Genomic DNA, 24,472 nt, shown 5'->3' with positions numbered 1-24,472 from the left:
AGAAAAAAAAAAGATCACACATATACGTGTGACGGTGTGAATCACTCACCAATTTAATTAATCAATTAATTTCATGATTAAGCCTTTTTTGTTTTGTTTTGTTTATCACACGCTATTCTATTTTTTCTCATAATTTCAGCACAGTGAAAAAAAAAGAGTAAACACTATTTGCAATTTGGCATTTAATAAAAGAAGGAGGGAAATTAATTTTAATTGATTTAACGCCGTTGGAATCCAGAACGTGGCAGTGTATGCGGAACCCCGTTCACACACACAGTCAAACACCACGTATGAAAGCGTCGACCATGCATTCACAATGTCACCGGCCCAACGTTCTCCGTACCAGTCAATCACCTACAATTGCCGGTCAAACTCTCCGTGTCCCTTCCATTCACACAAACACAAACACCTTTCACTTTCTTGTAAGCTTAAAACTACACACAACCCTTCTTTCTCTCTCTCTCTCTCTCTCTCTCTCTCTCTGTAGCTATAAACCTCTCTCTTCATTTCTCACCTTAGAGATTGTGTTTTTTGGAATGAAGGATTTGGATTTGTGTATTTGAGAAATTATCAGCTAGCTAGCAATATGGAGAAGAAATCTAGTACTAGTACTGTGAAGACTGAGGATGTGGTTGGTTCATCTTCCTTCCCTTGTTACAATTCTAGTGCCTTTCCATTTTCCAATGGATTTGATTTTTCTGAGGTGGAGAAAAGCTCTTTAGGGTTTATGGAGTTACTGGGTCAGGGTGTGCAGGACTATGGTTCTCTGCTTGATTTACCACAACTCTCAACTATGCCTAGTACTGTGTCTGTGCCTCATCATCAGACTGCTACAGTGAAGGCTCCATCTGATGATGCTGGGAAAGAGTGTTCTTCTGAGGTGTTGAATCAGCAACCTGCTACTCCTAACTCTTCTTCGATTTCATCGACATCAAGTGAGGCAGTCATTAATGATGAACAGAATAAGACTGTTGACCAAACAGAAGATGATGAACACAACAAGACCAAGAAACAGTGGGTTTTTTTCTTCTCTTTCTATTTATTTAACTTTTTTATCAAAGCCATCTTTTGTTTTGTACAAATTGGTATTTTTTTATTTTTTTCCCCAATTTCTTCTTCTTTTTTGTGTTTTGTTTTAAGCTTCATTTCTCAAAGGCTAATTTCATAGCATGGTATGTGAAGAACATGTTTTGTGGTAGTATGGCATAAAGCTAAGTACGTGTTATTATATCTGCTTTTGCTTTATGTTGGAAAGGGAAGCTTGTTTCAGGATCAAATTAGATAAATGAATGTGATGGAGTTGCTTTTTGTTTTTTACTATTTGAGATACAATACAATACTAGTGGTTAATTTGATGGATTCTGGGATCTGCTGCTGGTTGTTGTTTGGTTCAGGTTGAAGGCAAAGAAGACAAATCAGAAGAGACAGAGAGAACCAAGATTCGCCTTCATGACCAAAAGCGAGGTAGATCATCTCGAAGATGGATATAGATGGAGAAAGTACGGTCAAAAAGCTGTGAAAAATAGCCCCTTTCCAAGGTACTAACAATGCTTGCTTGCTTTTAATTCTCTAATCACAAACATATGTTATAAAGTACTATTTCTACAATATTCAAAAGCCAAAATGAATTTTGAAGAAGCTTTTATGAGAAGCTTATGAGTTTTCTTATTAGTTTTGCTTCTTTCCCTTATAAACTTGTTAAATTAATTTGGGCAAACTTATGATCTCATAAATCATGTTTTTACTACTACTAACCGTTCATATATTTTGTTTACAATATCCTTCTTATGTGTTAGAATTAATTTATAGAGAAATTCTTTTGGTTTCCGAAACCAGATTTTTCTTAGTACACAAACAAGCTGTTAAGTGTTAACATTTGTGTGTTTTTATACAGGAGCTATTATCGTTGCACCAGTGCTTCATGTAATGTGAAGAAACGTGTGGAGCGATCCTTTACTGATCCAAGCATTGTGGTCACAACCTATGAAGGCCAACACACACATTCAAGCCCGGTCATGCCTCGGGCAGGCTTCGGCGGAGCTCCGATACGGCCAGGTTACTCCACCGCGTGTGGCGCCACTAACTTCGGCTCAGTTTTGCAAGGAAACTACTTGTCCCAGTATCAGCACCATCCCCACCAGCACCTTGTCAATACGCTGTCATCTCTGCAGGGTTTCCCTTACTCTGATTCTCCATCTTCAAAAAACGCTGCTTTTGTTACTCAAGAGATGCAGCAAGCGACTGCATTTCTAATGGACCATGGGCTTCTTCAAGATGTTGTTCCTTCACACATGTTGAAAGAAGAGTAGATGATATTGATAAGTAAAATAACTGATCCATTGCAGGTTCTTTCATGTGGCTTAATTTTTTGCTGACTTTTTTCTAGGTAAGAAAGAACTAAGAACTTTAGTACTAGTAGTACATGTAATTTTTGTTCATGATATGACTGATAGAGTGATAGGTGGTAAGATTAGTGATCATGATCATCATACTTGTAAATTCCACTTTATCTTTTTTTGCACGTAACCATCATCATCATTATTATGGACTATTATTACTATTATTTATTACAATTAGTATTATTATGATCCAATATTGCAGGGACTGGTTCTGGTTTCTTCCTCAGTCACGTCTCTAACTGGTTGTTTTAATTGCTTCAGTATTTGAGCTTTCCGTATAGATCCAAAAGAAAATGAAAGAACATAGTTTCTCGTTGGTGGGTTTGGGTTTGGGGCAGTGTGTGAAATGATTAAAAAAAGCAGTTTTTGATCTTCTGATTTCTGACTCTTCCTTTGTCTTGTGTTTTTGTTTCTATTTGGTGGAGGAATGTGCATTGATTTCACAGCAGTGAAGATTGTTAGGTTAAGGAACAATTGGTATGGAAACAAAGACCCATAACCAATTATAGTTAAAATGCTTTTTTAAAATTAGAAGAACACAGTGGGTGAAAACTGGAGCTTTATCCTAATATGGGGTGCAGGGTTATAAATGGGAAGGGAAATTCAACCACTCTGATCCATTTTTAGCTGGGTGAGTAAATGCCCCTGTGTATTCTACACGCTATCAATGCAATACAAAAATAAAAAGAGAGAAGAAAATAACAAAAGGAGAAAAAATGATACAAGCTAAGAATATTAATTTAGTGTGATATGGTCACACTGTGTGTGATGTAATTGATAGTATTTGATAATGACTCATGTGTGAGCTTCTTAAAGAAGGCATAGAGACAGGTGGTACTTGTTATTAAGCTTTGGTGTTAATTGAGCAGGTGAGAGATCACTCTAATCGTTATGAAGAATAATTGAAGTTTCAAAATTTAATAGAGATATATAGCGCGTTCAGGGATGAGGGGATGCATTGCATGCCAAGTTGCCAATACATTGTTTAGAAGTTATATACGACACGCCACCATCAAGGAAATTAATCAATGGGGTCTTGTTGTCTCTTTCAGTTGAGTCTTATTTTTTTATACGCTTTCGTTTTCTATTTTCTTTAACGGTAAAGTGGCAGATACATTGCATTGAGATTAAATACTTCACCTGTTTAGCATAGTATAAAGTAGGGTATAATATCACTTCTTTTCTTCCAAAGCTAAAATGGTGTTTTAAATTGCCTTTATTCTTCTTCTATTCCTGCACCCCAATGGCAAATAAATGTCATGTATTGCGACATGCTTGCTTACACGATTAGCAAACTAGTATTGCTTGAAAATTCAAGCATGAGTTGAAATCTCCATTAAATATGAATGAGGTTTATAAAGGAAGTAACATATGTACAAAATATCTAAAATTGATATGACATTAAGTTAGACTTATTCTCAGTCTCCCAACACTAATATCTAATCAACCAGAAATTTAGCATGCAATTATGGGGTTAGGATAAATTAGACAAATCATTTCATTATTAAGATAAATTGTGTTTTCAATTTTTAGAAGCGGATAACGAATCTAAAATTTGTGGTGCCTAACGGTGGAACCACATTTCTTTTCATGCTTTGTGGGCTTCATATAGTTTGTCATTGTCATTCATCTGTCATCTATGAGCGTTACAAATAGAAGAATAAAAACCCAAAGATTCTTTTGATTTTTTTAATGGGTATCAGATATCAAACTAATGGCTAAAGCCACGGTAAACAGCGCCTAAAAACCAATGTCCATCAAACCTAATGAAAGCAATACAACATATAACACTATTTTTTTTTTGTCAAATGTTCATAGTTCATTCATAACCTAAGGGTTGCCTAACGACACTTACAACATGCGGGAATAAATCTCAACGAGCGATATCGCAATGCAAAACATGAGCAATTTAAGTACAAGAAGCATGCACACTCAAACATAAAGCTGAAACATCCAGCATAAAACATGATGTAAAAACCCTAAGGGCCATTCAAAAGCCCCTAAACCCCAAAATACCAAAGAGCCTGATTGACTTCTGAGCGGAGAAGTTTCAATCTTCAGTTTTAACCGGCGCTCCCCAAATACAACTCACTCGGCTCTGTCGTAGTTGCAAACAGTCCGCTATCGGGAAAGCCCAAGAACGGCTTCAACAGCACCAACAGGGGGACAATCCAGCATCTCTGAGAAGTGAGGGGATAATAGGAAGCTTTTGTAGATCTGGAACAGGGAGTGGATGGAGCCAACAACAAGAGTGTGATAACAGCAAGCCAACCAGGGGAGTAAAGGAAGAGCACGCAGAGGACGACCCAAACCCTACTTCCACTTCCTCTTCAAAACAAAACAAAACCAAAGCTTTCACTTTTCAACCCAAGCTTTCACCTTTCTGCCCAGATCTCTGCCTGAAAAAACGAAGAAGAGGATGGCCTCAGATCTGGGTTGCGGCGGCAGCCTGTGTTGCGGTGGCTCTTACGACATCTCAGACATTGAGGTGGTGGTCGAACCTTCTCAGCACTGGATCTGCAGCAAGGCAAACGTTGGCAGATGGAGGTGGGAGAGGCGGCCAAGGTGGAGGGAGGGATGAAAAGGGCAGAGGCTATGGTGGCCAAGAGGATCCAAACAAAAACTAAGCAAAAAACCCACTTATTTAGGTAAGCAAATCCACCTAATGTGGAGAAACACCCACCTGTTGTGGGAGAAAGACCTACCTAAAGCAGGAAAAGAGCCTCCCTAGAGGAGGAGAAGCTTTACATGCACCAAAGTTGCTATAAATTTAAAACATACACCGCAACACCCTACCAAAGTGTCCCATGAACAAAATAAAACTGGCTTGAATCCATGAAATGAAGCAGGCCTTACAAAAAAGGTGTTATATTTTTTTGGAGCCGGCGTTGTAGGACTTCTACAAACACTAGAAATTATCTTATGGGCCCCTTATTACTTTCACAAAATTTTAACAATTTTTCATGAAGCTAGCTATGAATTCTCATTAAAGGGACGATTCCCAAAGAGAGAGGCCCAGAGATAGTAACATACAATATGCAGGCTTAACTCCATTTTGATTAGGCTTCCAGAAAAATCGCGGTCCATCACTATATGCGAAATTGCGAATGGTGGAAGTTATGGAAGTTACGCCATTCCTGGGAATGTTTTATGCCCGTGCATCCAATTTCCAACCTTATAACAAACACGAGAATATAATTGTCTACCTCCACATTCCCGGGAATGTATTTCCCAACCTTCTACCAAACGCCCCCTAAAGAGTTGTTTAAGCTTTTGACCCTAAAAAGGGGTCTCCCCACATCCTGACTTTCTCCCCTCGACCAATAGCGCACTTGGGCAACTAATAATGTACCGCCCAAATCGGAAGAAAGGGACGAACCTATATGACAAGTGAGCTACCACTTTCACAAGATCACATTAAATCAAAGATCAAAAGTGAAATTCGTCTAATAAACTATTGCCCCATGAATACACTGCCCATGTCAATAGGTCATCCCTTTTTCCACATTAAAGTTAAACCTTGTTCTTCCACTTTAAAGTGATTTAAGTCATCTCTAAACCCAAAACCGAAAACGAAAATAGCCAGTCAACCTTAAATTAATCCCGCACAACACTGAAGTCATCAATGCATAAAGTCATCACGAAAATTTAACCCCCTCATCCGTTTTGGCCTTACAAGAGTGTAATTATATATTTATTTATTTGTTTGTGTAATGGAACACCAAAAGCAAATCTATTCCAATATTGAAGAAGAGAATATCCAAATTAAATCTAATAAAAAGTGAAAGAAGCCATGTAGACATGTAGTACTGATTAAACCTGAAGTGAATAAAATAAACACAGTACAAATGTTAAAATAAGAGCTATTTCTTTGCTAGCTAGATAGATTTCAAACAACAAATAAATACCCACGAAGTTAGACACGCTCGAGCAAACTTAAATACCGATTAATAATTAACGACTAAGCAACTGCCTCCCAATATAGTGATAGGAGTATACATTAATGGCAGCAAATTCAGCTTGTTCTATGCTGAGGTTCATTTGACCCCAATCCTTAAACATCGCACATGAAGGCCAATTTTGAGGTTCAAAATCCGTACGAACAGCATGAACTAGTTCATCTAAGCCGCAAAAGCTCAAACGAGGGTCACCTTTGACAGCCGAAGCCAATTGTCCCAGTTCCACAGCATTTCTGCATCCAATCCCGAAGTCTTTCTCCAACTTGGCCAAATTATCTTTGATGCCAAGACCAACGAAGGTGAAATCCGGACGACGAAGAAAATTGAGCAGGGAACAGGGAATGGAAGGTAAACGTTGTAGCTGAATGATAAGACATGAACGTCCATCACAAAGATTCAAAGTTGCACATTTGGATTCCTCACCTTGAGATAGAACCCACTCGGTATCCAACCCAATGATCTTCATTTGGTTAGAATGATTATCCAAGAAAGACCGTAGAAGGTTTTCAACGCTCCACTTCACATTTGTCACAGTGGTCTGTATGCTCCCTCCGTTGAAAGAAACCAACCTCTCAAAACCCATTTGAACGAGAACTAAGTAACTAGCATGTATCAGCGTGTATATTGAAAAATAAAAAGAGACGATGGCTGGCTACATATAGGGATATGAAATGAACTGATGTGGGTTGGCGTTGTGACCCAATTGAGTGCAATATTCTTGTAACTCGTATAAGGGATTTAATGCAGAAGCTAGATTGATTTTTTGATTTTTCCCTCGTAAGTTGAGTTGAGTTAATGTGTGATTAAATACAGCATTATTTTCTGTCCACTTAATTCCGAAATTTGAGCCTTAAATTTATTATTGGTAGTGTAAACGATGCCCAAATAAACATGCGTTCTCTTTTTCTTGGTGCTAATTCATGTTCACAGTTCACACAAGAGTTGCGAAAAATACGGCTGAAAGTTTAGAGCAATTTCTAGTTCAGGATATCATATTTTTTAAGACCAAATCCAATAGAGGGACTAATAACATGCATAATTAACCTTACTTATAAGTCAACTATAGAGAAACCAAATCCAATTGATGGCCTACGTTGAGACCTACGTTGGTAGAGTTATTCAAGATATCCATGATGTGGCCTTATCTTTTGTTGTCGCAGACTTAATTTTTGTGAGACCCCGTTGTAACAACTTCCTCGCTAAATATGCATTTCCCATCCAAATTGGATTTGGATTGAGAAAGGGCCTCAAGCCTCTTGAGTTTTTTTTACATTTTGATGTGATTTATTGAACCTTATTTTTTTTACTTGAACTCATTTACCCTTACAAATTATCTTATGTGGCCCTTACCTTTTTTTTTCGAAGGTTCAAATTCATTCAACACCCAAAAGGGGGAGCCCAGCGGCACTTACAACAGAGATCGACATACATATTGAATGAAGAAATTATAAGCCCAAATTAACTTACAAGGTCAGTTCATTAACATTAAGCATAAGAGTCCTTAGAAACATCTAAATTAAGTTAGAACCAAGGGAGATTAAGAGAACTCTAGTAAGTACAACCCATAAAAAAGCCCATGTTATTGAGCCCATGAAAAATTGGGCCCTACAAGCCCAAGCTTTAAGGGTCTCCAAACCCTTGCCATCTAGGGTATCGAAACAATGGCAATGGCAGAAGGGGAGCGGCGACTGCTCCAAAGCTCAATCCAAAGAAGACTTACTGCAAACAGAAGTGAAAATTTGATAATGAAATCTTTACATGTCACTTCTACTACCTTGTCGGCTCAGCCGTGAGCTATCTTGCTACAAGGTAATCATCGACACAAGTGTTCAACACCTATAAAACAGGGGACAAACCCCGCAGCAGGCCAGATCTAAAAGAAGTAGGAGATGAGACCAAGGACTTGAACGATGTGGCCGCAGATGATGGTTGGTGGTGGAAATCACAGTCGTGGCGCAGAGGAAGCAGCAAAGAAGATACCTTTTTACTTGCACAAATTTTGACTATTATTTTTTCATGAAGCTATGAATTCACATTAAAGGGACAAAGCCCAAAGAGAGAGGCCCAAAGATAGTAGTAACATACAACCAACATGCAGGCTGAACTAAATTTTATGCTTTCGGAAACATCATGGTCCATCACTATTTAAGAGTTAATTAAGCACTTGGCCTTTGGCCCTCCAAATTATCAAAAAAAAAAAGAGAGTTAATTAACCTTTTGACCATAACCAGGGGTATATGAATCCTTGAATTCAGAAAGTCCGTAAACCATTTGATTTAAAAGCATCTCAATTCTCAAAACCCCATAGCCAAAACGCAAACTCATCCATTGTGCCTTGAAAGAGATATTCGTGAGATGAAGTGCTCAAAGAAAATTCATTCGAGTATAGAAGAAGAAAATATCCAAATCTAATAAAAACAGAGACAGCAGCATGATGAAGTACTGATATATTGATTTTAAACTGAATAAAGTTGACACAATGACGTTAACAATATTGGACCCCTTTCTTTGGTAGATAGATTCCTAACAATGCCCACATGCAAACCTAATCATCACGAGTAAACATAACTAACACGCGCGCGTCGAAGCAAACTACATCCAATTTGGTAATAACAATAAACATGTGCAGTTGCAAGTTTAGCTTGTTCTTTGCTGAGGTTAACTTTGCCCCAATCATTAAAGACCGCGTTTGAAGGGAGATCGAGACTACCAGAGAGACCAAGCGCATGAGCTATTTCATCAACAGCTCCTGAAATACTCCAATGAGGCGTGTTGTCGATAGCAGCAGCCCATTGCCTAAGTTCCACCGCATTTTTGCATCCAATCCCGTAGTGCTTCTCTGGACTGATATGGGCGGACCGAATGGGCTAATCAGTATCATGTAACTAATGGGCCGGGCAACCCATGGTCCAGCCGGACCAAAACCCAAGCTATAAATAAAAGAGGACCGCCCAAGCGGTGGGGATCCTATCATTTCACGCATTTTACTCACTTTGTTTACTCTCGCTTGCTCTCGATATTGGTTAGCTTTAGTCTGCGGTTCCATACCGGAACATTGGCGCCCACCGTGGGGCCTTGGATACTTTCCTAGGCTTCGTTTTTCATCGCGATGGTGACTCGATCCGGGGTGAATGGAGAGAGGAATCATGTTCAACAAAATGATGTTCCTCCCGATGTTCTTCAGCGGATCATGGACGATCTCAATGAACATCGTCAACATAATCAGCAGTTGCAAAATCAACTTACTGATCTTAATCAGACTCAGGGTTTACGAGAGGGCGATCGAAGAATGGCTGAGACGGTGGTGGACTTTCAACCTTTCACAGAGGAAATAGCGAACACTGTCGTCCCAGACAATTTGAAGACGTTGAAGCTTGATTCTTACTATGGCGATTCAGATCCAAAGGACCATTTAGTGTATTTCAACACGAAAATGGTCATTGTAGGCGCATCAGACGCATTGAAGTGCAAAATGTTACCGTCAACTTTTAGGAAATCAGCGATGATTTGGTTTACAACTCTACCGTCAAGGTCAATCGTCAATTTCACAGAATTATCTACAAAATTCTTGTCTCAGTTTTCTACCAGTCGTGCACAAAAAGTGACTCCGGCGACATTATTCAACATTCGGCAGGGAGTAAATGAGACTTTGCAATCTTATATGGGGCGTTTCAATCAACTATCTGTTCATTTGGAGGATAAGATGCCAGAAATTTGCATTGCAGCCTTTGAATTGGGTTTGAGGCCGGGCGGTCTAAACAGTAATTTAAGCAGGAAACCGGTGGAAACAATGGTGCACCTACGCGAAAGGGTTCAAGGATACATTAGGGAGGAGCAAAGTGATCAGATCAAGAATAACCGCCCGAATGCGGTGGTAACTGGGCAGAAACAGCAGTTCGAGGCGAGAAAAGGAGCGGTTACAGATCAATATTCGAAGGGATGGACCGAACGTGGCAACGCAAGGTATAATAATCGTAACCGTTATGACGGCCGATTTGATAACCGTTCTAATTTCAAAAATCGTGCTCAACCGTATGGAGTGCGTGGGCCAGGACATTCGATGACGTGGACTCGGAACCAAAATGACCGTGCAGTACCTTTGGCGGTTAATTTGATTGAAGCTTTGCACACGTGTTTGGAGGCGAATGTTATTCGTTTTCCACGGCAGCCAAAGCCGTCAACGGGTTACGTGGACAAGAAGAAGTGGTGCGAGTATCATAGGATTTCAGGGCATAATACTGATGACTGTTTTACTTTGAAGAAGGAGATTGATAAATTGATAAAGGCTGGGTATATGAAGCAGCTTGAGGGGCGAAGCAATTCAGATGAAGCAGGAACTTCAACAAGACGAACCGAAGATGGAAAAGAGATTGAGGGTGGTGGTCAAGATAGGCAATCGGATGGAAAAGCAAAGGGGCGAATTCATTCTATTTTTGGTGGATTTCGTGGCGGAGGAATGACTAATTCAGCTCGTAAGAGGTACGTTCACTCCATTAATGTTGTTTACTCTAACGATTGGGGAAGTTGGGCAACCAATCAACCCGATATAACGTTTACTGTGCGAGATTTTGAGGGAGTACAGCCTCACGAAGACGATCCAATTGTTGTAATGCTGAGGATTGCTGATTATGAAATTGAGAGGGTACTTCTGGATCAAGGAAGCTCGGCGGATTTGATTTATGGTGACGCTTTTGAAAAGTTAGGGCTAAATGAATCTGATTTGTTGCCTTATGATGGTTCTTTAGTGGGTTTTTCTGGAGAAAAAGTATTTGTTCGAGGATATGTGGAATTGAAAACTGTCTTTGGAGAAGGGAAGAATGCGGAGGCATTTGCTATTAAGTTTTTGGTAGTAAAGTGTACTTCACCGTACAATGTACTCATTGGGAGGCCATCACTAAACAGATTGGGGGCGATCATTTCTACAAGACATTTAACGGCGAAGTATCCATTGAGCAAAGGAGGAGTTGGAATTTTAAAGGCTGATCAAATGGTTGCTCGAAAGTGTTATTCAGAAAGTTTTAAGCAGTATGGGCACATGGGTAAGAAAGCAGTGAAAGAGGGGCATCGAGTCTATGAGGTGGATTTAGAACAGTCAGAAATTATTTTGGATCCTCGAGAAGGATTCAGTGAGTACAAGATGAAATCAGAAGAGGAAACTAAGGCGATCCAAATTGGTGAGCGAAACTTGAAAGTTGGTGTCAATTTAACTACAAGTCAGGAAAACAGGTTGGTAAAATTATTATCTGAGAATATGGATTTGTTTGCATGGAGTGCAAGAGATTTACCAGGAATCGATCCGGAATTTATATGTCACAAATTGGCTTTAAATCCCGGGGTGAAACCTATTGTTCAGTTTAAAAGAAAGATGGGCGAAGAAAAGGCAGAGGCTGTAAAGGTGGAAACAAATAAGTTACTGGAAGCTGGATTCATTAGGGAAGTAAAGTATCCAACTTGGTTGGCGAATGTTGTTATGGTGAAGAAGGCTAATGGCAAGTGGCGAATGTGCACAGATTATACAGATTTGAACAAGCACTGTCCTAAGGATTCTTATCCTTTACCGAATATTGATAAGCTTGTGGATAGGGCATCTGGATTCGGAATGCTTAGCCTCATGGATGCATACTCAGGGTATCATCAAATAAGAATGTATCAGCCTGACGAGGAGAAAACAGCTTTCATGACAAATCAGGCGAACTATTGCTATCAGACTATGCCGTTTGGGCTGAAGAATGCGGGAGCAACATACCAAAGGTTGATGGATAAGGTGTTTGACAAGCAGGTGGGGCGGAACATGGAGATTTATGTAGACGACATGGTGGTCAAGTCAGAGGAAATGGTGGCGCATTGTTCTGATCTCGAAGAAGCTTTTGGCGAACTAAGAAAGCATAACATGAGACTTAATCCGGAAAAGTGTTCGTTTGGAATTCAAAGCGGAAAGTTTTTGGGCTTCATGATCACGAGGAGAGGAATTGAGGCGAACCCTGATAATTGTAAGGCGATACTCGATATGCAGAGTCCAACCTCAGTTAAAGATGTGCAGAAGTTAACAGGAAGAATAACAGCTTTGTCCAGGTTTATTCCGTGTTCTGGGGAAAAATCAGCACCATTTTTTCAATGCTTAAGGAAGAACAAAACTTTTCAATGGACTGAAGAATGTGAGAGGGCGTTCCAAAGTTTGAAGGATCATTTATCCAAGCCACCAATTTTAGCCAAACCAGTTCCAGGTATTTCATTATCAATGTTTATTTCCATCTCTGATAATGCAGTTAGTTCAGTTTTGTTGCAAGAAAATAAGGATGATATGAGGATCATATATTTTGTGAGTCATGCTCTTCAAGGAGCTGAAGTTAGATACCAAAAAATTGAAAAGGCTGCATTAGCTCTAATCATATCCGCCAGGAAATTAAGACCTTATTTTCAAGGCTTTCCAATTGTGGTAAAAACAGATTTGCCACTTCGCCAAGTTTTGCAAAAGCCTGATCTGGCTGGACGAATGGTTTCCTGGGCTGTTGAATTGTCAGAATTTGAAATCACTTTTGACAGGAAAGGTCTGGTTAAAGCACAGGTATTGGTGGATTTTGTTAATGAAATGTCTTCCAGTGAGAAAAATATGGAAGTTGGCGAATGGAGTTTGTCTGTAGATGGTTCGTCTAATGTCAAGGGAAGTGGAGCTGGAATAATCTTAGAAGGGCCAGGTGGCGTGACAGTTGAGCAGTCACTCAAGTTTGACTTTAAAGCAAGCAATAATCAGGCAGAGTATGAAGCTATAATTGCAGGTTTGAAGTTGGCGATCGAGATGGGGGTCAAGAGCATAATGATTAAAACAGATTCTCAGATAGTTTCCAGGCAAATTCAGGGTGAATATCAGGCGAGTGACGCACAGCTGGCTAAGTATTTATTGAAAGCTCAGGGATTGATAAAGCAGATAGGCACAGTGCAGGTCAATTACGTTCCGCGGGAGGAGAATACAAGGGCGGATATTCTATCAAAGTTAGCAAGCACCAAGAAGCCGGGAAACAATAAGTCAGTTATCCAGGAAGTTTTAAGTAGCCCAAGTATCGAAGAAGATGAGACAATGATGGTGTTAACTTTAGCGAATTCAGATTGGATGGGGCGTATCAAACAGTGTTTGGAGGCAGAAGGCTCTAATGTGTTGACATTCTCTAAGGATCAAATTCGCGAGGCAAGTCGTTACACATTGTTGGGCGATCAATTGTACAGAAGAGGGATTGGAGTTCCTTTATTGAGATGTGTCTCTAAGGATGAGGCGGAAAGAATCATGTTTGAAGTTCACGAAGGTGTGTGTGCAAGTCATGTAGGGGGAAGATCTTTGGAGGCGAAAGTGCTCAGAGCAGGGTTCTATTGGCCAACTTTACGAGGGGATTGTATGGAATATGTGAAGAAGTGTGGTAAATGTCAAATTTATGCAGATTTACATAAGGCGCCGCCTGAGACTCTTAGCTCAATGAGTTCATCGTGGCCATTTGCAATGTGGGGAGTAGATATTCTGGGACCGTTCACTCCAGCAGGTTCTCAAATCAGATTTATTTTGGTGGCGGTGGACTATTTTACTAAGTGGATTGAGGCGGAATCAATGGCGAAAATAACAGCAAAAAAAGTCAAAAAAATTTATTGGAGAAAATTGGTTTGCAGATTTGGCGTTCCAGCAACTATCGTCTCAGACAATGGAACACAGTTTACAAGCAGAAGTGTGAAGGATTTTTGTGCAGGAATGGGAATTGAGATGCGTTTCGCCTCAGTTGAGCACCCTCAGACAAATGGACAAGTGGAGTCAGCGAATAAAGTCATTCTCAATGGAATTAGAAAGCGTCTAGGCGAAGCTAAGGGATTATGGGCTGAAGAGTTAATCACGGTCATTTGGGCGTACAATACTACTCCTCAATCAACTACTGGCGAATCACCTTTTAAGTTGACTTACGGGGTAGATGCAATGATACCAGCAGAATTACAAGATGTAACTTTCAGGGTGGCAACTTATAATGAAGAGCAGAACGACATGAATAGAGTGGTTGATCTCAATTTAGCAGAGGAAACGCAAGCAGAGGTTCGTTTGAGGCAGGCAATGGTAAAACAGAGGTTGGAAAGGCGATACAATTCTAGAGTGGTTCCGAGGCAAATGAGAGTTGGTGATTTGGTTCTGCGTAGGAAGGCAAAGGGGCCTGATGATTCGAAGTTATCACCTAATTGGGAAGGACCTTACAGGATTCTGCGAGAGCTTGGTCAAGGGGCGTATCATTTGGAGGAGTTATCGGGGCGAAGGGTCCCAAGGGCTTGGAATGCACAGCATCTCCGTTATTATTACAGTTGAAGTGCAGGGTGGTTCGTTCGGTTTGTTTTGTGTTGTACAGTTTGTTTCAGTGTATGTTTGTCCAAGACTGTGTTTCGTTGTTTCAGTTTGTGTGTGTTGAAGTCTACGTTTGTTGGTTGTATCGTTTAAAACTATGTTTGTTGTGTAAGACTAGATTTGATGCACTCTTTTCTCTACCCCAGGCGGGAGAGTTTTTAACGAGGCATCAATTATTAATGAATAACAGGTGTGTACTCTTTTCTCTACCCCAGGCGGGAGAGTTTTTAACGAGGCATAACCTTTTTTAAAATGATCAAGGGCTTATCATTTTACTTATTTCTTTTACCCATAGCGGAAACTTATCAACTAAGGTCTATCAATTGGGCGACGTCAGACAATTGAGAAAAAAGTAAGTCTCTTAAAACAAGAGCATTCGGCCACGAATTCATAAGCACAGTCTTAAATTGGATTTAAGCTTGTCCAAACTAAGCACAAGTCTCCACGCGAGCATACTAATGAAATCAAATATGTTGACTTTGATTTCCATGAGTAACTATGTCAAAAATGAAAAGTTTGACTAAGTTATGTACACAAAGGCCTTATGATTCCAAAGTAGTTGATTAAGTTTAAACTTTAGCATATTTCATTATGTACGACAAAATGTGGGAATAACGTATTCAACTAAACGACGAAGGCGGATCAAATTTGGTGAAAGGTTAGTAAAAATTATTCATGTTAAGTTATACTTTGAGATTACTGATTGAAAGGTTAGTAAAGCGCAGTATTATTAATTATATTAATTTGTCTAATTGATCTAGTTGTTGTTGGATGAATTATGTTATTGATATCGAAAGAATAACTTAATGGTTTCTATGTTAAGTTAAGATGTGATGTCTTCATGGAATAGGAATAGGAACAGAAATATATTAAGTGTTGGAAACATGTTATTAAGTGTTGAAGTAATTTAGACGGGAGGCAGAACCATTAGAATTATGCAATTTGAGAGTTGATATATAGAAAACACATCATATTAATAGTGCTTGATAAACATTACATAATTATCTTAGGATAAACCGTGGAGCTAATTGCTCAACACTTACGGAAATAAAGATAAAACATAGGCAGATTTAACTAACTTAGAAAAAAAAAAAAAAAAACTAAAGGATAATTCATGTAGTACATATGCTTGAACAGGGGTGGAACTAATGATTCTCTCCTTCGCCTTCATTGTTGTTGGCATTCCCATCTTCTTCATTTTTATCTGCTTCTTCTTCTTCTTCTTCCTCATCACCAGTGTCAGGGCTGATCAATTTGCCATCAACAATCCTTGCAAAAGGATCGGAACCAGCAAAGTTGATGGAAACTTGAGGATTTAGGAAAAGAATCTGTTCTTTGGCTTTTGCAAATCCAGCTTCAAATTGGTCAAGGACAGAATTCTTCAGTTCAGAAATTTGTGAATGCAACTTAGAATTTTCATTTTTCAATTCAGCATTGGCGGAATGGAGTTGTGTGACTTCTGCCTGAGATTTCACAAGTTCTTCTTCCTTAGCTTTCTGAGCGGTGTCTAAGTCTTCAGCATGCTTCTTTAAGCGTTCATTCTCTAGGGCTAAATCTGCGGCCTTCTTCTCATTCACTTTGTTGGCAGAATCCAACAATTTCATAGTAGCTTTCATCTTCAGCATCTCTCTTTCTTTCTCTTCTAACTGTTTGGCGGAATTAATCCCATCAAAGTCAGCGGTCTCCAGGTCAATCATCTTGGAAATTGCCGCAATTTCAAGTCCTTTCGTCATGATGGCTTGACAAGCTTCTTTTAATCCGATCTTCTTAACCTTTTCCCGATCCGCCTCAAATACCAAATTTGTTTCCACCAGCGAATTAAAATCAATTTTGGAGTCCCATAGCGAGGTCACTTCTTCAGAAGTGAGTTCTTCAAATTCTTTCAGCAGGCTTTTCCATGAAGGGGGCGGAGCACTTGAAGACCCAGCTTTGTGTGTCATATGTTGAGGATTACCCTTCACCATAAATTTTTCCATTGAGGGCTGAGAAGAGTCTTTTCCTTTCGCCGATTCAGGTGTTTCATTCTTTCTCTTCTTCTTTTGAGGGCGATTCGATTCGGTGCCTGAATGACTAGCATCGGCATCTAACAGAGTTTTCGCTGGGTTTCTTTTTTCCCTTGCAGCCTGTTGTTCTCGACGGAAACGGAGGATATCATCATCAGAGAGGCGAGTCATTTTTGCTGAAACAAAATGGTAGGGTTAGAAATAAAATAAATACTCGAGATACAAAGATGTGGAAATTTAAGAATCTTACCCACATATTCACCCAATCTGTTTTCATAATGGGCATCTAGAAATTCGGTGAGATTCAAGTCAATGCTAGATAGAAAGGTGCAATCCACCATTTCCTCAGGGGTGAGGGAATCATCAGGAAGTTTGATGATAGCTTCATAACGGGCGGTCCAGTAGAAAGGGAACTTTGGGCTTCGATCATTGAAATAAAATACATCCTTGCACTTCTCTGTTTCGTTTAGCCTAAAGAATTTCCCTTTAAATTGTTTGTAATGGCTTCTAAATAAGGTAAATAGGCCTTTTCCCCTAGCGGCGGCTAAAGAAAGGTATTCACCTTTTATGCTTCTACCACTAGTTTCAAAGAAGTAAAAAAACTTATTGCTAGTGGGTTCGATACCTAACACTTGACATAGAAGTTCGAACGCCCTCAGGTATGCCCAGCTATTACAATGGAGTTGTGTTGGGGCAACATTTAGTAAGGTTAAAACGGAGCAAGTGAAATCTGAGAGAGGGAGTTTATATTTTAGGTCGGTGAAAATGTTTTCAAAGAAATAGGTGTGGTTTTTGCCGTTAGGGTCAGGAGCCCCAAAACAACAAGGTTCAGTAGGTAAACAGGGGACTATGTCAAGGTACACATCTTGGCCATCAGAGCGAAAAGTGTTTTCAGTGATTAGATCCATTACAGTTTTAACATTGCAGAATTTAGTGAACCTAGTTTTAACTTTGCTAGTGACCCATGTATCGACTGCAATGGAAGAAGTTTTAGGAGCTTTAGAGGCCCTACGGGTGTGTTTTGCATCCATTTTCAAAAGAATTCCTGAAATTATAAAGGATCCAGGGTTATGAATATAAAGGGGTAAAATGTAAGTTGGAATTGTGGGGAAGAATAGATTTTAAGTAGAGTTTGGTTTGGATAAACAAGCGAATGAAGAAGAAGAAGAATTTAGATGAAACTTTTTAGTGTAGAAGGAAGTAAGATTTCATGAATAAACAGAGTGAAGAATGCTTACCAGTGAAAAAGGCTGTGATGAACTCGGTTAAATCTGGAGGACTTCTGGTAATGTGCAAGAACACTTGTAGTTAAATGCAAGAAATTTGGTAATTGCGGAGGAATGGTGAAAATTTTGAAGTGCAAGAGTGAAGTGGTTTGGGGGTAAAAAGGATTGCTATATATAGAGAGAAGGTAGAAGATGAAAAGGTGTGTCAAAAAGGTGTGGTTAAAAATACTTGAGGCAAACTGTGAGCATGCGTGTGGTTTGTGTGAATCCACGCGTTCATTCAGACCACACATTTGAATTTGCTGAGGCGGTGAACCGGCGCGTCATTAAGAGGTGACGTTTGGAAAAAGTAACGCTTGAGCAGAGAGTGGTGTCAGTTGGCAGGTAAGCGTCGTTTCGAAGAAGAAGAGTCGTTTCAGAGAAAAGTTACCCTATGAGTGGATTTTAAATGCACATTTCAATTAATGCGAATAGCATAGCTTAGGTAGGTTTTATACATTACAAGTTCCAAGATATCTGTAGTATATTTGTGATGATTGTTGCAGGTACAAAAATCCGGAAGGGGATTGATATGGTGCATAGTGATTGAGGTGATGGGCAAAGCGTCACTTAGACATCACGTGTCACGCAGAAAGAATTATTTTATAATGATTAGCCTAGTATATTTTTACTTTGTTGATTAGCCTTATTTCATTGAAGCCTGCGTGCTCACAAATTGGTTCACATTGTACACGGGCGTACCAGAAGTTGTGGGCCTCAATAAGACACTTTCGTTTTAGTTCTAAAACATCAGTGTCTTGTGGGCCTGTGGACTGATATGGGCGGACCGAATGGGCTAATCAGTATCATGTAACTAATGGGCCGGGCAACCCATGGTCCAGCCGGACCAAAACCCAAGCTATAAATAAAAGAGGACCGCCCAAGCGGTGGGGATCCTATCATTTCACGCATTTTACTCACTTTGTTTACTCTCGCTTGCTCTCGATATTGGTTAACCTTAGTCTGCGGTTCCATACCGGAACATTCTCCAACTTGGCTAAATTATCTTTGATGCCAACACCAACGAAGGTATGATCCGGAAGGCGAAGAAAAGTAAGCAGCGAATTTGGAATAGAATCTAAATGTTGTAGCTGAATGATAAGACATAAAGTTCCATCACAAAGATGTAAGGTTGCACATTTGGTCTCGTAATCTTTAGATTCCGGATTCTGAATCAGAACCCACTCAGAATCCAACCCAATGACCTTCACTTTATGATCATAATCATTAGGAGCAGGAAGCAAGAAAGACTGTAGAATGTCGTCAACCTTCTTCAGCTCATTTGTAACGGTGGTCATGATGCGCACTCCGTTGATCATATCAAACGACTCCACAAAACCCATGTTGACAACAAGTTCTAGCTAGTATCAGCGTGGATTCAGATACAAATTTAAAGAGACATGATATTGGGTATATGTAAGGATACGGAATTAATGCTTGTGTGGTTGGCGTTGTGACCCTCTAGTTTTCTACGTATATTAAGTGCAATATTCTCGTAACTCCTATTAGGGATTTAAGGCAGAAAGCTAGAGGGTCTTTTCCCATCTCGTATGTTGCATTCAATTAATCTGAGATTAAATACGCTATTACTGTATGCTCACCTAATCCCGAAACTCGAGCTTTTGATTTATCATTGGTGCTTTGTGTAAACGATCGATGCCCAAATAAACATGGTATTGGTGGACATATCTTTTACTCTTCTTATTCTTCCTGTTTATGGGTATGCTCATTTGGACTCATTTTTCCAACCCATCCTTGAGGTTTAAGGGGATGGTAATGGTAGAAGGCCCAATTAAGACTTCAAAGCCCATTTAGATATAATTGTTGAGTCTTTAGATTACTAGAAATTATTATGTTATTTTTATTAATTTTATTCTAGAATGTTTCCTTTGCTAATATGAGGCCACATATAGAGCCACCCTTAATTCTAGGAAGAAGATGCTAGTATTTATCTATATCTATATCTATCTATCTTCTATATATCTATGTAAAGGAGACTTGAGTTTTTTTGCACTCCTTTACATTGAATGCATTAAATAGTAAATCATTTCTTTTGTATTAATACCTTTAATAATAAAATTAAAAACTAAATACAATTTCTTAAATCATAATCTATTCAACTACCTACTAAATTGTACAAGTCACTTTGAACCTTCATATGAAATACATTAAATTAAAATATTAAAAATGAATAAAATTGTTTAAGTCATTAGCTATTTAACTACCTACAAAATGTAAAGCTCACTTGAAAGTTTGTTACAAATACATCAAGAAAAAAAAAATCATGTTGTATTATATACATTAAAATAAAAACATATCAACAAAATTTACAACACAATATGTTAATCAACTACCAACTAATTTTCGTGTTTGTTGTATAAGGTAGAACAGAACATAACACTTTAGTTATATAAAAGTGTGAAACAAAAAAGAATGAAACATACACTCTAATAAAAAAAAAAGTTACACTGATGTTTATCGACCAAAAAATTACATTGATAAAAGCACCCATAATTTACATGTAAACAATTTTAGTTATTTAATGATAAAAAATATAAAAAATAAATTATATAAATAAATATCTTAATAAAACATTGATTTTAAAAAATATTTGTGAATGCTTGGTTTCCCTTAAGCAATGTCCCAAGTTCGAGTTTTGTAGATGAAAAAGCTTCGCTGAAAGAGTTAACTTCACCAATATGTGAAAATTCTCGGCTCAAGCAGGATTGCCTATAAAGGAGGATTCCTCTGAAGGAGGATACATGTAACCACCAAAAAAGAGTTAACAAATATTTGTTTGTGGTAGGAAGTTTAATATGAGTTAATATAATGATTTAAAAATATTTTTTTACATTAAAAAAATATATTAGTCATAATATTTTTATTTTTTAATTTAAATAACGTAAAAAATTCATTAAATACATTAAGAAGTAAAAGCGTCCTACATTTGTATTAAAATACATGACCAATAGAAAAGATTTTAACTATTTTTTGATAATCTGATTTTAATTTTCTTGGTTCTAAACACAATTATTATTTTTTATTTTATAATAAATATATTTTAATATTTATGTATTAATTGAAGCGATAATCATTTTAAACAATGTTAAAAATGTTGTAAATAAACTCGTACAACGTGTTATATCTATTGTATAAAAATATTGTAAGTAAACCTAAATATGTATTTCTCTATCATTATGAATTAAGGCCCAGTTTGGAAGAGCTTATTTGAGCTTATCTGACAGCATAAGCTCTTATGCCAGTGTTTGGGAGAGCTTATGCAAACAGCTTATGGTCTGCCATAAGCTATTTTCAGCTTATTTTCATAAGCTACTCAGGATAGCTTATGAAAAACAGCTTATGCTTATACACAGCTTATTTTTAATTTATTTCAATAAATTTTTAAAAATAGCTTATGAATAAGCGCTTATGTCATAAGCGCTTATGACCATAAGCGCTTAATTAAGCTGTTTATCCAAACGGGGCCTAACAAGAATATTGGCAAATGCCTCTTTTTTTTTTTGATTGAAAATGAGGGCAAAGCCCAAAGAAACAAGAATCGATTACAGAACTAAGCGGGGAAACGAAACCCCAATAACATCATCCTTAAGGAATGGAAAAAGAGATCTAGGAACATTATCACTGTGAAATTCATCTCCTGCTGAACTATGGCCTAAGCGAGCCAAATGGTCCGCACATCTATTTGCTTCCCTATAAATGAAGAGAAAATAAACTTTCCAATTGAGAGAAGCAAGGTAATGAATATCCCTTACTAAATCAGAGCAGGGGTGGGCATGGGGACAACTAACAGTAATAAGATTATAAGCTGTTTTTGAGTCCATTTCTACCATGACTTCACTTGGAGAAAGAGGAAGAGCAAGTTTGAGGCTCTTGAGCACACCCCAGAGTTCAGAACGGGTTATTGAGCAGAGGCCCAGGGAAGTGTAGTAACCAGCAATTTTCTTCTCTTAATTTTTCTTTCTTTGATTTTGCTTGGTAGAATTTCTCTCTACCACAAACACACCCCTAATAGATTTGGTCCGCCACCACTAATTAAAACCATCTATAAACTGGATTAAAATCCTCATTTCAAGAGTAGTATACCGTTTCATGTCACAATTAATACATGAGAAATTGGGGTATGTCAATATATAAATGAATGCATCAATATGACCATTTATAACCATGACTAGCTACATAGTTGCAATTTACCATTTCATTCATGGAATTAATAGGAAACGAAATGAGTCAATATTTGAAGATAGAGGATCTAGATTCAAACAGAAAAAGCCAAGTCAGTTCCACATAGAGGCACCAATAAATATATTTCACTACTATATCATTTATCTGTTTGTTTTTTATTTACAAATCTAGTGATTTGATTCATACGTCATGAACACATAACAATCTTGTGGCCTTACAAGAGATATATAATTAATACTTTCTGAAATGGAGCACTTAAAGAAACTTTTCATTCCAATATTGCAGATAAAAAAACAATCACAGAAGCCACATGTAGTAATACTTTTACTGACATTGATTTAAACTGAATAAAACTTGACCAAGTAATGTTAACATAAGAATAAATAGATTTCTAACAACAAATACCCACAAACTTACTGACAAATAAACTCATCACTTAAAACCAACGAAACAATGTGGTTCCAGTTTGGTAATAAGAGAAAACATTAACGGTAGCATGTTTAGATTGATCTCTGCTAAGGTTAATTTGGCCCCAATCCTTAAAGACTACGCCTGAAGGCTTCTCCGCTCGAAGATCAAGAGAGCTAACCACAAAAGCTAGTTCATCTATGCCGCAAAACCTCAAATGAGGAATACCCTTGACAGCAGTAGCCAATTCCCCCAGATCCACAGCATTTCTGCAACCAATCCCGTAGTGTTTCTCCAACTTAGCCAAATTATCCTTGATACCAACGCCAACGAAGGTAAAATCAGGAACATGAAGAAAATTAAGCAGTGAGTTGGGAATGGATTCTAAATGTTCCAGCTGAATGATAAGACATGAAGTTCCATTACATAGCTGCAAGCAGGTTGCGCATTTGGTCTCGTAATAAATTGAAGGACTCCTGATTCTGAAACAGAACCCCCTCAGTATCCAACCCAATGACCTTCACTTTATTATAAATATTATGAACAGGACGCAAGAAAGATTGTAGAATTTCGTCAACCTTCTTCTCCACATTTGTAACAGTGGTCTCAATGCGCACTACGTTCAGATCAAACCACTCCACAAAACCCATGTTGACAACAAATTCTAGCTAGTATCAGCGTGGATTGAGATACAAAAATTAAAAGAGACGATGGGTATATGTAAGGATACGGAATTAATGCTTGTGTTGTTGACGTTGTGACTCAGTATTAAGTGCAATATTCTCGTAACTCGTATTATTAGGGATTTAATGCAGAAAGCTATAGAGCCTTTTTCCCATCTCGTAAGTTGCATTCAATTAAAAGTTGAGATTAAATACGCATGCTCAACTAATCCCGAAACTCGAGCTTTTGATTTATTATTTGATGCGTTGGGTAAACGGTGCTGCCCAAATAAACACATCTTTTACGCTTGTTTTCATTTTTTGTTTAAAAACAAAAAATAACTATTCTTTCGATTTACAATTGTTTTCCACTATAAATAACTTGATTGAGTAACATGGTTTTATATAGAAAAGTATTAATTTTTTCTAAAATTTAGGAATATGCAAGGGGTCTTATATTAAAAAATATTAAAGGTGTCTCTAAGAACGAAGGGAATATTAAGGAAAATGCTGTGGGGCACGACCTTGGGCCTCGTGCACCACGCACGAAGCAATTTCTGGCGGTTTTTAACCGCCAGAAACCGTAGCTTTGCTTTTTTTTTTAACAGTTGTAATTTTGTGGCGGTTTAAAACCGCCACTAAATTACATTCGTGCACTAGTCGTACATATTCTCTCGTACCATATAGCATTACTCAAATATTAATCTGAAATATTACTAGATTTTTCACCTGTGCGTTGTACGGAGGAGCATATATCAATCAATTCATACTTTATAAACAAATAAGTAAGTATAAATCAGCGCAACAATATGACGACGACTTTTAAAACGACATAAATTTACACCAATTGACCAAAATATTTAAACGATTTCCATGAATAGAAGAGCATACACATGTATAGATTAAATCATGCAATGGTATTCTATTGAATAAACCATCAAACAAGAACAACTTCATTATGAAAAGGATTTGAGGTTCTACACAGTGTCGCAATGAATGATATACAAAATTGATAATAAATTAGCAAAATGATGTCTAGTTGATTCAAGCTATTCCTCTGGGAAAACTCCTCTATAATCGGAGATGAAGATTCACCCTTCAGCACTGAAGTAAGGGTCCCCATAATCAACAATGGAGCGGAACCCTCAATAGAGGGAAGGGATGCTTGAAACTGACACATAACCTCTGAGTCAGAGCAGATTTTCTTA

At 38.2% G+C, this 24,472-nt stretch overlaps 2 protein-coding genes and 1 pseudogene across 2 annotated transcripts; 1 reads left to right on the top strand and 2 right to left on the bottom strand.

Moving 5' to 3' along the window:
* The first annotated feature begins 426 nt into the window (after positions 1-426).
* LOC130720169 (WRKY transcription factor 23-like) lies at positions 427-2,588 on the top strand. Its single transcript, XM_057570784.1, has 3 exons — positions 427-1,014; positions 1,395-1,538; positions 1,895-2,588. The coding sequence occupies exons 1-3, from the start codon at positions 587-589 to the stop codon at positions 2,307-2,309; spliced, it is 987 nt and encodes a 328-aa protein (XP_057426767.1). The 5' UTR covers positions 427-586; the 3' UTR covers positions 2,310-2,588.
* Positions 2,589-6,353: 3,765 nt separating this feature from the next.
* LOC130719813 (uncharacterized) lies at positions 6,354-6,941 on the bottom strand. The gene has a single exon (XM_057570418.1). The coding sequence runs from the start codon at positions 6,939-6,941 to the stop codon at positions 6,354-6,356; it is 588 nt and encodes a 195-aa protein (XP_057426401.1).
* Positions 6,942-22,630: 15,689 nt separating this feature from the next.
* LOC130719812 (uncharacterized) lies at positions 22,631-23,252 on the bottom strand (annotated as a pseudogene).
* Between the last annotated feature and the right edge of the window lie 1,220 nt (positions 23,253-24,472).

This window comes from Lotus japonicus, chromosome 5, assembly GCF_012489685.1.
Source record: "Lotus japonicus ecotype B-129 chromosome 5, LjGifu_v1.2".
Taxonomy (NCBI): domain Eukaryota; kingdom Viridiplantae; phylum Streptophyta; class Magnoliopsida; order Fabales; family Fabaceae; genus Lotus; species Lotus japonicus.
The sequence above is the reverse complement of the archived record's forward strand: the minus strand, read 5'-3'. Positions and strand labels throughout refer to the sequence as shown.